General features: G+C 33.9%; 1 protein-coding gene and 1 long non-coding RNA gene across 2 annotated transcripts; both read left to right on the forward strand.

Moving 5' to 3' along the window:
• Positions 1-3,091: 3,091 nt before the first annotated feature.
• LOC114182926 (protein LURP-one-related 15-like) lies at positions 3,092-4,074 on the forward strand. The gene is made up of 3 exons (XM_028069732.2): positions 3,092-3,305; positions 3,417-3,653; positions 3,769-4,074. Exons 1-3 carry the CDS (start codon positions 3,105-3,107, stop codon positions 3,940-3,942), a joined length of 612 nt encoding a protein of 203 aa, XP_027925533.2. The 5' UTR covers positions 3,092-3,104; the 3' UTR covers positions 3,943-4,074.
• Positions 4,075-10,532: 6,458 nt separating this feature from the next.
• LOC146886035 (uncharacterized) lies at positions 10,533-15,209 on the forward strand. Its single transcript, XR_014995019.1, has 2 exons — positions 10,533-10,687; positions 14,936-15,209. It is a non-coding gene; the product is annotated as an uncharacterized LOC146886035 (long non-coding RNA).
• Positions 15,210-15,695: the final 486 nt, after the last annotated feature.

The raw sequence follows: 15,695 nt of genomic DNA on the forward strand, positions 1-15,695 counted from the left end.
TGGTTTCTTTCCTCCTACTTGTATTGAATTTGGATTTTCTGTTGGATTTTTTTTACTGAATTTGGATTTTCTGTTGGATTTTTTTTACTGTTTCTCTACTGTGCTTTCATAATACACTGATTAATACTAATTTTGACGTTTTAAAATATATTAAAAAGATATTTAAAATATCAACACAATATTTTTTTAATGCTCAGTAAAAGACATCACCAAAAAAACCAATAGAGAATCTAGACTTCTTTTATCATACAACTTCTTTTATTCTCTTCTACTTTGACCAAACAACTTCTTAAACGCATCTTGAAGTGTGTAATTGTCATCATTTTCACCATCCCATATCCAATTACCATCCCTTTCCTTAATTAGTGATATTACTTGTGTTTTTTTCCATTCAAACAATATTGCCTCTTCCAACTCATATTTCATTCTCATTTGTTTTCATTTCAATGTTATACCTCCTCCAAAATTGCTTGTTTGATATTTTTAGAAGTTGTTTCCTATTTTTTAAATGATTTAATAAAAAATAAATATATGTATTTAAATGGTTCAAATATATGTCTTGGCCAGGGACGATCAACTTAAGTTTGTCTAGGCCGCACCCTCCCCTTTTTTTTATGTCGCAAAAGTGAATTTTGATTCTGCAAATAAACGCGGTAGACATTTCAACAATTTTTGCCAACTTTTCTAATTACTTCATCTTCTTCCTTGTACTTTCGAAGAAGGAAACGAAATACATCAACAGTTTTGGTTTGTAGGTTGTGTGGTGAAAATTTCTCTTCGATGGATCACTTCTTTAAGAAATGGATGAATGTATCACATCAAAGTTGGTCTTCTGTATGATTATTATAATTTTGAAAAATCAAACACAGACGATACATGGATGTTTTAATTAAATTGATGTTTATGGTTATGAAAAATTTGGAAGAAAAAAATTTCAAAATTAAATTAGTTTTATGAGTTTAAGTATACGATTTAGTTTTGCATCCACAAAAATAAAATCTTGTTTAGGTTTATAATTTATAATTAAATGATTTAAGATAATTTATTTAAAATGAACAAATAATATGTACTTTGAATTGTAAAAAACTGTTTAGAATATAAGGATTAACTAACTATTTTAATCTTCATGAGTGGCTAAATTTTTTGTCATTATTTGATTGGTGTTTAAAATTTTATAAATTAAAAAAAATCAGACAAATTATAGGCAAAGTTATATATTTATCTACGAGACCAAATTATAAGATTGAAAAATTAACAAACTGTTTGAAATTTCAATACAACCAAGGAAAAGCTTTCAATCGTTTAAAATATAAGTATATTTTAAATAATTTAAAGGAAAACCTATCTTTTCCTATCATTTTGGTTGATGAATATTCTGACTTATTTAAATATTCATAACTGTTTCTATTTAGTCTTCGGTCAATCCCAACTTTGACTTACTTATTTTAATATTCATAGTGGCACTACTTATGATTGTTAAGGATATCAAATGTTCTGATACTAGTACACAAGATTCTCTTAGTGCCGGCATAGAAATGACTTCAGCAATTTTATCGCTTCCAATCGAGTAAATAAATATATTGTATAAGAAAATCTTAAGAAGAGTGAGGAAATAAATTTCAAGTGACTCCTCGTACAGATGATTGTTTAATTATTTTGTATATTTTCTTATCTTGTATGAGAAAGGAGTATTTAAATCACAAATGTTTGAAAAATATTGTATATAATTGGGTTAGAGCACTGATAGAAGAAAAAAAAATCACGAATGTAAATGAAAAAAATTGCAAGGAATATTTTGTTGACAAAAAAATCTATCCTAAAATTTTTCGTATCAACAATTACCGCGGATTGGTGTTGATATGTGAATAATTTAGAAATTATTCTTTGAATACGCAAGATAACCTACGTAAAATAATTTTTTTTATGATAAAATTCTTACAAATTTATTCATGGATAACTTATTCGGATGTCAACTAATGATAATTTATTCCTGAATCACTTTATGGATAATTAATTATAGTTTTTTTTGGCTAAATTATGCATGAGGATTTTTACTAATAAAATCCAAATTATGCATGAGGATTTTTACAAATAAAATCCATTTAAAGCATGTGGAAGCGCTGAGGTGGATACATAGTTAGATAAGATCTTGGGTTGGTTGGAAGGTAAAAGATATGTCATTAACGTTAATGAATTTTTTAAACTTGAACGAACGATGCAAAAAATTTAAAAAGTAAAATAAAATCGGTAGACAACTTTTCACGAGTGACTAAATTTTTAGCTGATTATTGTTTACAATTTTAGAAATTTAAAAAAATTAGAAACTTATAGTCAAAGTTATATATTTATCTGCAAGAATAAATTATTTATAAGATTGAAAAATCAAGAAACTTTGAAATCTTAATACAACCCAAGGAAAACGTTTCAAATTGTTTAATACATGCTGACTAAAATTAGTCTGTATGACTAAATACTTTAAATAACATAAAGTACGGTGTCTAAATTATTTAAATCGTTTAAACGTATTTTAGTTCCACTTTAGAGTGTGTATACATTCAATTGGTGTACTCTACTTTTCGTACAATAATTTTATTCATATTTAATTTTATATTCATGTATATATCATGCTAACTTCAGTTTTTTTTTTAGGTTTAATACAAATAATTAAATTAATTATTCATGTCAAAATTAGAATATCTTATCCAACAAGTTGACAAATATATTTTATTTTTTAAAATGCACATACTAAGTCTCTAACCTTAATTTTGATAGAATTTCAATTTCAGTTTAAACATCTATTTTATTCTATCCACATGCATACTTAATTATTGCTGCAGTGCATATTTGATTGTTCAGTCTTCTATAAGATCACTTTTATTCAATAACTTATTCAGTAATGCTTCCAAAATCTTGACTTAGTCTTGTATACATACACACAGGGACAACAAATATATATATATATATATATATATATATATATATATATATATATAGGTATGTATAATACTATTGTATTTGCAAATGGAAAACTTCAACTGTGTTCTCCTATATATATGTTACGATATACAACAAATACATGACATGAAAACACTTTGGTTCCATTAATGGCAGACAAAATCTCAGTGATCAATCCTTTGTACTGTGTTCCTCAATCTGTCAGTATACAAATTAATACTGAGAAAGGAATCGCTTACAGTGAGAAGGATGATCGTCTCTTCTATATTGATGACACCTTTTTCACACTTCACGACCGTCATGTCTTATATGATGATTCAAAGAAACCCATCGTCACTTTCTACAACAAGGTTTGGTTCCTCATGCATCTAACTATAATCATTCTCAAGTTAATTACTTTTAATAATTCCTACACCCCTTAACTAACCATGTTGTTCTTATTCTTAATTTCTATGATGCAGATTATGAGCTTGCGTGAGCTATTCAAAGTTCTGAAGGGTGGAAGCAATGATTCATCTGATTTGCTATTCTCGGTGAAGGAAGTGAAGAAATCGTCGACGATCCATGGGATTACTAAATTAAACGTGTTCCTGGCAGGGAACAAAGATGAAAAGAAAAGTGACTTTAGAATGATCATTTATGGAAATAAACACTCGTGCACTGTTTATGCCGGTGAATCTCCTACCGTTATAGCCAAAGTATGACTGATTACACTTATGTTAGATGCATGTTTTTTATAAGCAGAAAAAATTAAAAATATTAGGCTAATAATAATAATAATATATGCATGTTTTTTTCTCTGTAATATTGTAGATGGAGAATAATGGTGGGTTCAATGTCTTGGTGTATCCGAACGTGGACAACGCATTCATAGTGGCACTGTTTATGATTGTCAAAGACATGGATTGTTCTAATGAGTCCAACGACAGTGGACAAGGTAGCAGTACTGCCACAAAAATGGTTTCAACGACTTTATTGCTTGCTTGATTCAGGCGACTAAAATAAATGTATCCTTTAAGAATTCAAGTCCTCTCTATAATGTATTTTATAGATGTCTGTTGTATTATGTTGTCTACGACTATTTCTATTATCTTTTATTCTATCAAGCAAAGTTGCCTTATAATAGATTTGGACAAGTTTTTTTTTACCTTATCTCTTGTAATAACAAAACCAATCACAAAATTTTGTAGGTAAAAAAAAAATCATGGGTAGGTAATTGAATACTGTTGAAAAAAAAAACTTATATAGTCATATGTCTAACAATTACAAGGTATTGACATGTGAATAGTGGCTATATTATACTCTAATTTATAAATTAATTTATTGATTCAGTAATCGAGTAAATAATATATTGTATAAGAAAATCTTAGCAAGAGTGAGGAAATAAATTTCAAGTGAGTCCTCGTGTAGATGATTTTATTTGGTATGTTTTCTTACTTGTATAAGATATAGTATTTGGATTGCAAATATACTGTATTATCTTATATTATAGGAATAATATATTTGAAAAATATTATACATAATTTTATATATTGGTTGGACATCCTCAAGTACTCTCTCATATATATATATATATATATATATATATATATATGTATATATATATATATATTTGCTGATTAAAAGTAATATCTTTTTGACCTTATCTCTAGTAATAAAAAAACAACGACAAGATTTTGTAGGTAAAAAAAAAAAAAAATCATGAGTGTAAACGGAAAAAATTGCAAGTAATACTGACAAAAATAAAATCCATCCTAAAATTGGTCATATCAACAATTTCCAATTGGTGTTGATACGTGAATAATTTAGGAATTATTCTTTGAATATGCTAGATAATCTATATAAAATAATTTATCCATGGATAACTTATTCAGATTTTAACCGATGATAACTTATTCCTGAATCACTTCATGGATAACTAATTACAGCTTTTTTACTAGATTATGCGTGAAGATATTTACGAATAAAATTCATAAGAACCATAAGAATAATTTTAACCTACCAAGTCATACCACTGTATTATTGTATAATTACATATTAGAAATCTAGGTATTGTTATGATATATCATATATCACTTATGTTATATGGAATTAAGATTGTTGGCTATGAATGTTTTTATAAAATTGCAAGGTTAGGTTGAAAGATTTAATTATTTTTAATGAGGGAGGTTGTTAGAGTCAAAATATGAGTTTTGGAGAAACTTAAGCTAAAATAACACATCTAAGAAAGACTCATGATGGTGGAAAGATTTGTGTAAAGCATGCAGACCGAGGTGGATACATGGTTTGATAAGATCTTGGGTTGGAAGGTACCAGAACAGAAGGAAGTCAATTTTTGGAAAGATAAATTGGTAGGGGTTGAACCACTGTGTAGTAGGTTCCTTAGGCTTTATATCATTTCTAATTGTAAAGATAAGACTGTAAGGGAAGGGATAGAGGAGGTGAAATCTAACATGGAAGAGAAGGTACAACTTCTTCAATTTATAAATGGTCAAATGTTGAAGAAAGGAAGTCCATATACCTAGGTTTGGAAAGAAGATGATAATGGAGTCGAGAGAAGGAAAAGTTCGTACACGTGACACTTTCTGAGTTGTGGATGTTTTAAGTGGTTTTAAAAGAAAGAGAGATGATATCTGACAAAGTTTTATTTCACAAACAAATTATATTTTGTTAGGAACAAGGCAATAAAGAAAAGAATAAAAAAAAGAAAAATAGACACAGAGAATTTAACGTGGTTCAGCGTACAATGTGTATGTTTACGTCCACGACTACACTAGGAAGTATTTGTATTTCTGGTGTATTTTAAAGTTTTACATAGAGTCTCTTATATAGTAAAATAGAGAACCTTATCTCATTATTCTAAGCGATGTGAGACTAAATCAAGCACCATAATACTAACAATTCTCCCACTTGGGGTTTGATTTACATTACCACCTAGTGTAGTGCCTTCATCATCAATTTTCTCGAAGGCCAGTTGAGGCAATGCAAAGCCTCAACTTAGTTGTTGTGACAGTCTTGGTCAACATATCAGATGGATTCTCTGCACCTGGAATCTTCAACAAAATCAAATCTCCATCATTTATCAAGTTTCTGATAAAATGATACTTCAATTCAATGTGTTTGCATCTGGAGTGAAGAATTGGATTTTAAGCAAGACAAATGGCACTTTGACTATCACTGAACAATGAAGGTTCATCTTGCCCTTTTCCTAATTCTTTTAGAAGATTCTTCAACCATATCATCTCTTTTGCTGCTTCTGAGATAGCTATATATTCAGCTTCGGTTGAAAGGGAGACTCTTCCTTGAAGTTTGGACTTCCAACTGATAGCTGTGCCACCCAACGTAAAAATATAACCTGTTGTGCTCTTTCTACCATCCAAATCACCTCCCAAATCTGCATCAGAAAATCCCTGTAAAGTGAGATTACTTCTTTTAAAGGACAAATGCATCTTTGAAATGCCCTTCAAATATCTCAATATCCACTTCACGCCTTCTCAATGCTCATTTTCGGGATTGGATAGAAACCTGCTCACAACTCCCACTGCATGTGCTATATCAGGTCTGGTGCAAACCATAGCATACATCAAGCTCCCTACTGCATATGCATATGGCACTTTAGACATGTGATTTTCTTCTTCCTCTATCTGAGAAGATTGCCTTTTTGAGAACTTTAAGTGAGTTCCCAAAGGTGTATTCCTGGTTTTAGCATTTCCAACATTAAACCTGCTAAGCAATTTTTCTATATATTTTTCCTGAGATAAATTTAGAATACCTTTAGATCTATCCCTGGAAATTCTCATACCAAGAATTTGCTTGGCTGGACCAAGATCCTTCATTTCAAAATTTTCTAACAATTGTTTCTTCAACATGTCAATTTCTGCCATATTAGCACCAGCAATCAACATGTCATCAACATACAAGACAAGAATGATATAACTATCAACATATTTCTTGACGTAACAACAATGATCTTCTTCACATTTGTGAAATCCTGAGTTTCTCATAAACTCATTAAACTTCTTATACCATTGTCGCGGTACTTGTTTCAACCCATACAAACTTTTATGAAGCTCGCATACAAGATTCTCTTTGCCTTGTACTTCAAAACCTTTTGGTTGTGCCATAAAGATTTCTTCCTCAAGATCTCCATGTAGGATGCAGTTTTCACATCTAACTGCTCCAGATGAAGATTTTCTGCAGCTACTATACTCAAGATAACTCTGATGGTAGTCATCTTGACAATAGGAGAGAAAATTCTGTGAAATCAATTCCTTGTCTCTGTTGGAACCATTTCACTACGAGTCTGGCCTTATATCGTTTGCTGCCATCTGGTTCTTCTTTTAACCGATAGACCCACCTGTTTTGCAAAACCTTCTTTCCTTCTGGAAGCTTGGTTAAAGACCATGTCTTATTCTTCTGAAGAGACTTTATCTCATCTTCCATTGCTAGCTCCCACTTAATAGATTCACCTCCCTACGTAGCCTCAACAAAATGCTCTGGCTCACCAGCATCAATCAACAACAAGTAATGCAATGAAGGGGAGTACCTTTGTGGTGCTACAATTGTTCTGCTAGACCTTCTAGTCGGTAATTCAGGAGTTACTGACTCTACTATCTGTTCAGGTTCTGACCAAACTCTGACTCGGGCTCTGACTTAGGCTCTACTTATGTATTCTGCCTTCTGTTGGCTACATCACTTTCTGAAATTTCTTCTAATGATACCTACTCTGGCTTTTTATTTGCAAATTCTACAGTTCTGTCCTTATAAAACATGTTTTCATTAAAAGTAACATTTCCACTTCTGATAATTTTCTTGTTTTGGTCATCCCAAAACCTGTAGCCATACATGTCAGATCCATAGCCAATGAAATAGCATCGCTTTGCCTTAGGGTCCAATTTATCTCTACTATTAGAGTTCAACAAAATATATGAAGGACAACCAAAAAACTTTCAGATGTGAAAGGTTTACCTCATTTCCAGACCATACTTCTTCAGGTAATTGATAGCCTAAAGGAACTGATGGTCCTCTGTTTATGAGATAGGCTGTTGTGCTTATTGCATCTGCCCAAAATACCTTGGGTAATTCTGACTGGATTCTCATACATCTTGCTCTCTCATTCAAGGTTCTGTTCATTCTTTCTGCCACACCGTTTTGTTCTAGTGTTCCTGGAACAGTCTTGATCATTCTGATCCCATTCTCTGAACAAATCTCCTTGAATTGATTACTGTCATATTCTCCACCATTATCAGACTTCAAACATTTAATCTTTAAACCTGTTTGAGTCTCAACCTCCTGTTTCCACCTTTTAAACATAGAAAACACATAAGATTTATTTTTAAGAAAATAAACCCATACCTTTCTTGTAGATTCATCAATGAAGGTTACATAATACTGTGAACCTCCAAGAGATTTCATTGGAGCTGGCCCCCAAACATCTGTATGCACTAGTGCTAGTCTTTCAACTTTAGACGACTTACTTGTTTTGGAGAAGCTAACCTTTTTCTACTTTCCAAAGATACAATGTTCGCAAGGTCCAACGTCAACATGCTTCAAGTTAGGTATTTTACCTTTTGAGATCATGAGCTTCATTCCTTTCTCACTCATATGCCCAAGCCTCTGATGCCACAAAGAGGAACTGTTGCCAACTTCTGCAATTGATATCATATCCTCATCTGCAATCATGTAAAGAGATCCTCGCTTCTTTCCACGAGCAACAACAAGATTACCTTTCATTACTTTCCAGTGTCCATCTCCAAAGGTGGTGTAATGACCTTCATCATCCAACTGCCTTATAGATACTAAGTTTCTCTTTAAGGCAGGAATATGTCTGACATTGTTCAAAGTCCACACACTTCCATTAGAGGTTCTGATATTGATATCACCTCTTCCTATAATATCAAGAGATTTTCCATCTACAAGGTAGACCTTCCCAAACTTTCCTAGAATATAGTTAGATAATAATTCTAAGGAAGGTGTAGTATAAAATGACGCACCTGAGTCCATAATCCATGAGTCAATAGAACTATCTAGACTACATAATAGTGCATCTTCAATTTCATCAGTTGCTGCATTTGCTGATTGATCACTATCTTGCCTCTTGTTGTTGTTGTTCTTCCTTGGAGCCTTACATTGATTTGTAAAATGACCCATTTTCTGACAATTCCAACAAGTGATATCATTCCGGAATTTTGGTTTTGATTTCTCTCTAGACTTTGATCTGCCTCGGCCTTGATTACGACCTTTCTGGCTACTTCTTCCTCTAGTTTCAGTACTCAATGCTGAACCAGAACTAGAACTGGAAGATTCCCCTGAACTTTTCCTGCGAACATCTTTGCTTAAGATCAAGTCACGGATGTTATCAAGCTTCAACTTACTATTACTTGCAGAATTACTAACTGCAGTAACAATTGCACTCTAACTTTCCGGAAGAGATGATAATAAAATTAATGCTTTCACCTCATCATCAAATGTTATCTGCACTGATGTCAACTGCGCAATAATTGTATTGAATTCACTAATATGAATTAGTAATCGAGTTACCTTCACCCATTTTTAGGTTGACTAGCTTGCGAATCAAATACACTTTATTGGCTGCAGATGGCTTCTCATACATATTTGACAATGCCTTCATCAAATCTACGGTTGTGTTCTCGTTCATGATGTTGAACGCAACATTCTTGACTAATGTCAATTGGATCACACCGAGTGTCTGCCGATCTAACAAATCCTATTCTGCCTGCTCCATGTCGGTTGGCTTCTGCCCTGTTAAGGGTAGATACAACTTCTTTTGATACAGGTAGTCCTCTATCTGCATCTTCCAGAACCCGAAGTCACTGCCATCAAACTTCTCAATCCTCACCTTCCCTTATTCCAATGCCATTGCTCTTGCTGCTTTGATGAAAGCTCCTGCTGCTTTTGACAAGCTCCTGCTGCCTTTGACCAAAGCTCCTGCTGCGACTTTTGACCAAAACTCCCACTACTTCTCTAAACTAAGATCCCCAAGAAGAAAAATAGAAACCAAATCTTTTCTGATGTGGAAGATCAGACAATGCTGCAACCACAGAGCATACTAAGAAAAATGGCTCTTGATACCAATTGTTAGGAACAAGGCAATAAAGGAAAGAATAAAGGAGAGAAAAATAGACACAGAGAATTTAACGTGGTTCGACGTACAATGTGTATGTCTACGTTCACGACTACACTAGGAAGTATTTGTATTTCTGGTGTATTTTAAAGCTTTACATAGAGTCTCTTATATAGTAAAATAGAGAACTTCATCTCACTATTCTAAGCGATGTGGGACTAAATCAAACACCATAATACTAACATATTTTTGTTAAAAAAATTCTAAAATTTTATTATTTTATTTTTGTAACTTTAATAGAAAGTAAAAACTTGCTTTATATAGTAATTTTGTTAATTTTGTCAACAAATTTATCAAAAAATAATTTTTGTAAAAGATAAAAAAAAGGGACTGTGAATGTAGAAACATGGTTATTAACCCATTTATAAAGAGGATTGAAAAGAGTAATAAAGGTGGTGTGAGTAAAAAAAAAGTTAGACACTTGGTTCATTTGAGAAATCGTCAACGATTCTGTCTGGGATCACAAAATTAAACGTGTTCCTTGCAAAGAACCGAGACGAAGAGAAAAGTGACTTCAGAGTGATCATTTATGGAAGTAAACGGTCGTGCAGTGTTTATGTCGGGGAATCTCCTACCATTGTAACCCAAGTATATTACTATTCATTTTGTTAATTAGATGCATGTTTATGACAAGTAGTAAATTTTGAATATATTAAGGTAATAATATATGCATTAGGGGTGTCAAAATGGGCCGGGCCCGACGGGCCGGCCCGCCAGCCCGACCAAAAAAGCATGGGCCGGGTCAGAAAATTCAGCCCGCCAACCCGAGACAGCCCGGCCCGTCCAACCCGATAACCCGTCGGGCCAGCCCGCGGGCCAAAACGGGCCAGCCCGCGGGCCAAACGCGTTACTAATTATACATAAAAAACACGTGCAGATGCAGTGCGGCAGCGTTTTGGGAAACCAGAAAAACTCTTTTCTTCTCTTCTCCTCCACTCCACTCCACTTCACCCGCGGCCAAACATCACACTCTCTTCTCTTCTCTTCTCTTCTCCTCCACTCCACTCCACTCCACTCTCCACTCCACCCGCGTTTTGGGAAAGCAGAAACCACCCACTTTTCTTTCTCCTCCACCCACGTCGCTGGCGAGGAAACACGAAGGCAGAGTGCACCATCGGACTGCGATTCACGACGCCACCATCGGACTGCGATTCACGACGATTCCGACGGCCACCACCACCGCGAAGATAGGTTTGTTCGTAATTTGAGTTCTGGTTCTTTCTTTTTCGATTTGTGACCTAAATTTATGATTTTCGTAACCCTAAAATTGGTTTCCCTAAATTGGAGGTTATGGTGTATGTGTGGTTGTTGTTGCTGCGATTTGCCCTTGTTTGATTGGACCCATTCTGTAAATCGTAATTGTTGTGCTGTTCTTGCTTAAAATTTTCCCCCAATTTCAATTTTGTAGACAACGAGATGTGTTGTTTTCTAAATTGGTGCGGTGGTGTTGGGTTTAAGGGTGGCGAGGTGTGAAGGGGTTTTGGAGTGGAAGAAGTAGTGAGTGAGTGGTGTTGTGTTGCTGTTTACAGATACATTGTTTGTTGATAAGTAATTGCTGCCACTGCTTGTTATTAACATGTGTGTACTGTCCTCTGGATGTTTCTAAATCTTGCCTACTGAACATTATTTGTGGTTCTATTTGTTTTGTTTGTATTAGGATTTAGTGAATCAGATTTAATATCATGGATGAGCATGAGTCTAATTCTATTCCTCCTCCAACTAAAGATCATGAAACTGAAAATGTGTGTACTGAGTCTGAGAATGTTGATGTAGTTGAAGAGGATATGGATGATAGTGTAAAACTTAAAGAATCCTCTTGTAGTAAGAAAAGTGAGAAAAGTGAGAAGTCAAGAAGTTCTGATGTATGGAAATATTTTACAAGGGTTGGGGTTGATGATGACGGAAAAGAGAGGGCAAAGTGTAATGGGTGCAACAAAAAATATGTTATTGGTAGTAAAAACTATGGCACATCTCATTTGAAGCGTCACATGGAGAAATGTAGTAAACTTAAATTTGAAGATGTTAGGCAAATGATAGTGGATGGGCAAGGAAAGTTAAAAGGTAGAAGAATAGATGCAATGGTTTCCCGTGAGTTGTGTGCCAATTTAATTATCCAACACGGTTTACCTTTCAAGTTTGTTGAGTATGAAGCTCTTAGAATTTGGATAAGCTATATCAATCCTGATGTATGTTTAGTTTCTAGAAATACAATAAAGAGTGATGTCATGAAAATACATATGAAAGAAAAAAACATGCTAAAGGAGGAGTTCAGGAAAATCAGAAATAGGATTTGTTTGACATCCGATTTGTGGACTTCTATAACTGGTGAGGGGTATATTGTTCTGACAGCACATTATGTTAACACAAGTTGGAAATTGTGCTCTAAAATTTTGAACTTTTGCCACTTCCCTCCACCTCACACTGGCTTTGAGCTGTCAAAGAAAATAAATGGATTTTTGCATGATTGGGGAATTGAGAAAAGAGTTTTTTCTTTGACTTTGGATAATGCATCTTCTAATGATGTTCTAATCAGAACTTTAAAAAGTGAGCTTCGTTTGCAAAATTCTTTGGTATGTGATGGTGAGTTTATGCATATTCGTTGTTGTGCACACATTCTTAACTTGATAGTGCAAGAAGGACTAAAAGCTCTTGGTGATTCAGTAGATCATATTAGGGAGAGCATAAAGTATGTGAAGGGTTCTGAAAGTAGGATGATGAAGTTTAAACAATGCATTGAAAAATTAGGGGACGTTGATGCAAGAACTGCTTTGTGTATAGATGTTCCTACAAGGTGGAACTCTACTTTTTTGATGCTTGAAAGTGCCCTCAAATATAAACGAGTGTTTGCAAGTTTGCACTTGGTTGATGAGAATTATAAGTACTGTCTGTGTGATGAGAAATGGAAAAGAGTGAAAAAAATCTGTGTTTTCTTAGTGCCTTTTTATGAGATTACAAATATGATTTCTGCCACAAGCTACCCTACAGCAAACTTGTACTTTTTACAAGTGTGGACCATACAAACCCATTTACTGGAAAGCTTAAAAGATGAAGATGAAGTTATCAGAGATATGGCTGAAAGGATGTTGGTCAAGTTTGATAAATACTGGGATGAATATAGCACTGTCCTTGCATTTGGGGCAATTTTAGACCCAAGGATGAAGTTGGAAACATTGGGCTATTGCTATGAGAAGATAGATCCTCTGACATGGGAAGCAAAGTTAGAGAAGATTAAAGAAAAATTGTACAAGTTATTCTCTGAATATTGCTCCAAGAATGACACTTCCAATCCCCTAAAGCGTAAGCATAGTGATATGCATATGTCAACAACATCATCCTCAATTGATTCTATCAAGTCCAATACACTTCATGTAAGTCATATTACTTTCTAGTACATAAATTACTATGCATGAACTTATTGATTAAACTATGATTATGGTTTTTATGTTAGGAATTAAAACAACGCAAGATTCAAGCTTCTGTTAATACGGGAAAGAACCAACTTGACATATACTTGGATGAGCCAACATTGGATGCTGATATTACTGAAAGTATGGATGCTCTTGAATGGTGGAAGAGTAATAGTCAACGTTTCTCAGATTTGTCAATCATGGCTAGGGACTTGTTGAGCATCCCAATCACTACTGTTGCATCTGAATCTGCTTTCAGCATTGGTTCAAGGATCTTGAATAAGTATAGAAGTCGTCTATTGTCAAAACATGTTGAAGCAATTATTTGTACTAGCAGCTGGATGCATGGGTTTCGTGAATATGGTAACTCTTGAATTTTCAATTCTGACTTAAATATTTTCAATAATATTTTCAATAATAATTCCATGTTTTTTTTTAAGATGATGATGATGATGACAATGGAATAGCTGAGGGGAGTACTTCTAAGGCTGCATCTAATAACCCTGGCACTGAATTGGATATTGATGAAAATTGAAGGTCAGTAACTTTGTTCATATAAATTACAGATACATTGTTTGTTGATAATAAGTACTGCCACTGGTTCATATTTACATGTGTGTACTGTACTCTGCATGTTTCAAACTGGAATTGTTTTGTTTGCCATTAACTTAAATTGAAAGCAAGGCTATACAGTTTCTGCCACTGGTTCTTCCCGTTGCTGCCACAATTTTTATGCCACTCATTTGTTTGTTTTAAGTTCACACTGCAGCACATGTATTAATTTTTATGCACATCTATTTTTATGTGTAATCTGCTTATGCTAGTCTTAAATGCTTCTATTTTTCATTTGTGTAGTTGCTTGCACTTTGGTTATGGACCATGCCGAATGATGTTCTGATTCAGACATGTTATTGATGCTGCAAAAGTGACCTTGATGACTTGCAGTTGGAGAGAGCAAAACGTCATTTACATGTGTTTTTAATCATTTCAATTTGTTTGGACTTTCATGATCCTCCTCTTTTTAGGTTACATTAAATCATGGACTATTGTATTAATGCAGACCACCCTGACTATTGTTTGTGATCATTTTCTTGTCTGAATGAACCTGCCTGATGCTTAACTGAATCAATTATGTTATTATATATTGCATTCCAGGGCTGTTTTTGTGTTGTGAGAATAGATTATTATTGCTGTACAGATGTGAAAAAATTCAAAAAGTATACAGATCAGAAAAACTGGCGGGCCAGCCCGCCAGCCCGCCAGCCCGCCAGCCCGCGGGCCGGGCCCAAAAAAGTAGCCCGTTTTACCGTGTCGGGCCAGCCCGGCCCGGCCCGTTTAATACGGGCCAAAATCGGGCCGGGTCAAAACGGGCCGGGCTGGCCCGTTTTGACACCCCTAATATGCATGCGTGTTTGTGTCTTTAATACAGGTGGAGAATAATGGTGGCTTCAAAGTCTCGGTCAATCCCAACGTGGACTACGCATTCATAGTGTCTCTACTTACGATCGTTAACGATATGAAATGCTCTGATAGCTGTACACAAGATTCTCTTAATCCCATAAAAATAGCTTCAGCAATTTTATCGCTTCCAAGCTAGTAAGTAAATATATTGTATAAGAAAATCAAGAGTGAGGAAATAGATTTCAAGTGAGTCCTCGCATGGATGACTATTATATTATTTTGTATATTTTCTTATCTTTCAAGTCTGTCATCACTGTAGTTTATTTTGAAAAATTAAAGAAAACTATAAGAGTAAGAAAAGTCTACGTGAAAAAATGACTGAGTCTAGGAGTCTGTTATACTATAGGAAATATATTAGTATATCGTACAATATTCGTTCAAAGGTAGTACTATGTAGGATTGATGTAGTTTTCAATATGTTTAATTTCTTCTGAAAATAATATAGAAAACAAACAAAAATATTTTTTAATTTTAAAGAGTCTAACAAGGATAATTCTTCCCTTTTACATATCTCTATCCATAATAGAATGAAGGTTACAGAATTCTTTCAAAATCTTTTGAGAAGTTGTGTCGGCGGAAGCTGCCCTTAAATGAATAAGACGTTTTTATATTTTTGAAAGTTTTATATGGTTTAGAATCTTTAAGAGAAGAAAAAGTAATATTGTAGACAACCATACAAACATGCAGAGAACTTATCTTTAAAAATATTTGGATAAAAGAGTGAGAAA

This window comes from Vigna unguiculata, chromosome 5 (assembly GCF_037176805.1).
Source record: "Vigna unguiculata cultivar grain cowpea cultivar isolate G323 ecotype 2 chromosome 5, ASM3717680v1, whole genome shotgun sequence".
Taxonomy (NCBI): domain Eukaryota; kingdom Viridiplantae; phylum Streptophyta; class Magnoliopsida; order Fabales; family Fabaceae; genus Vigna; species Vigna unguiculata.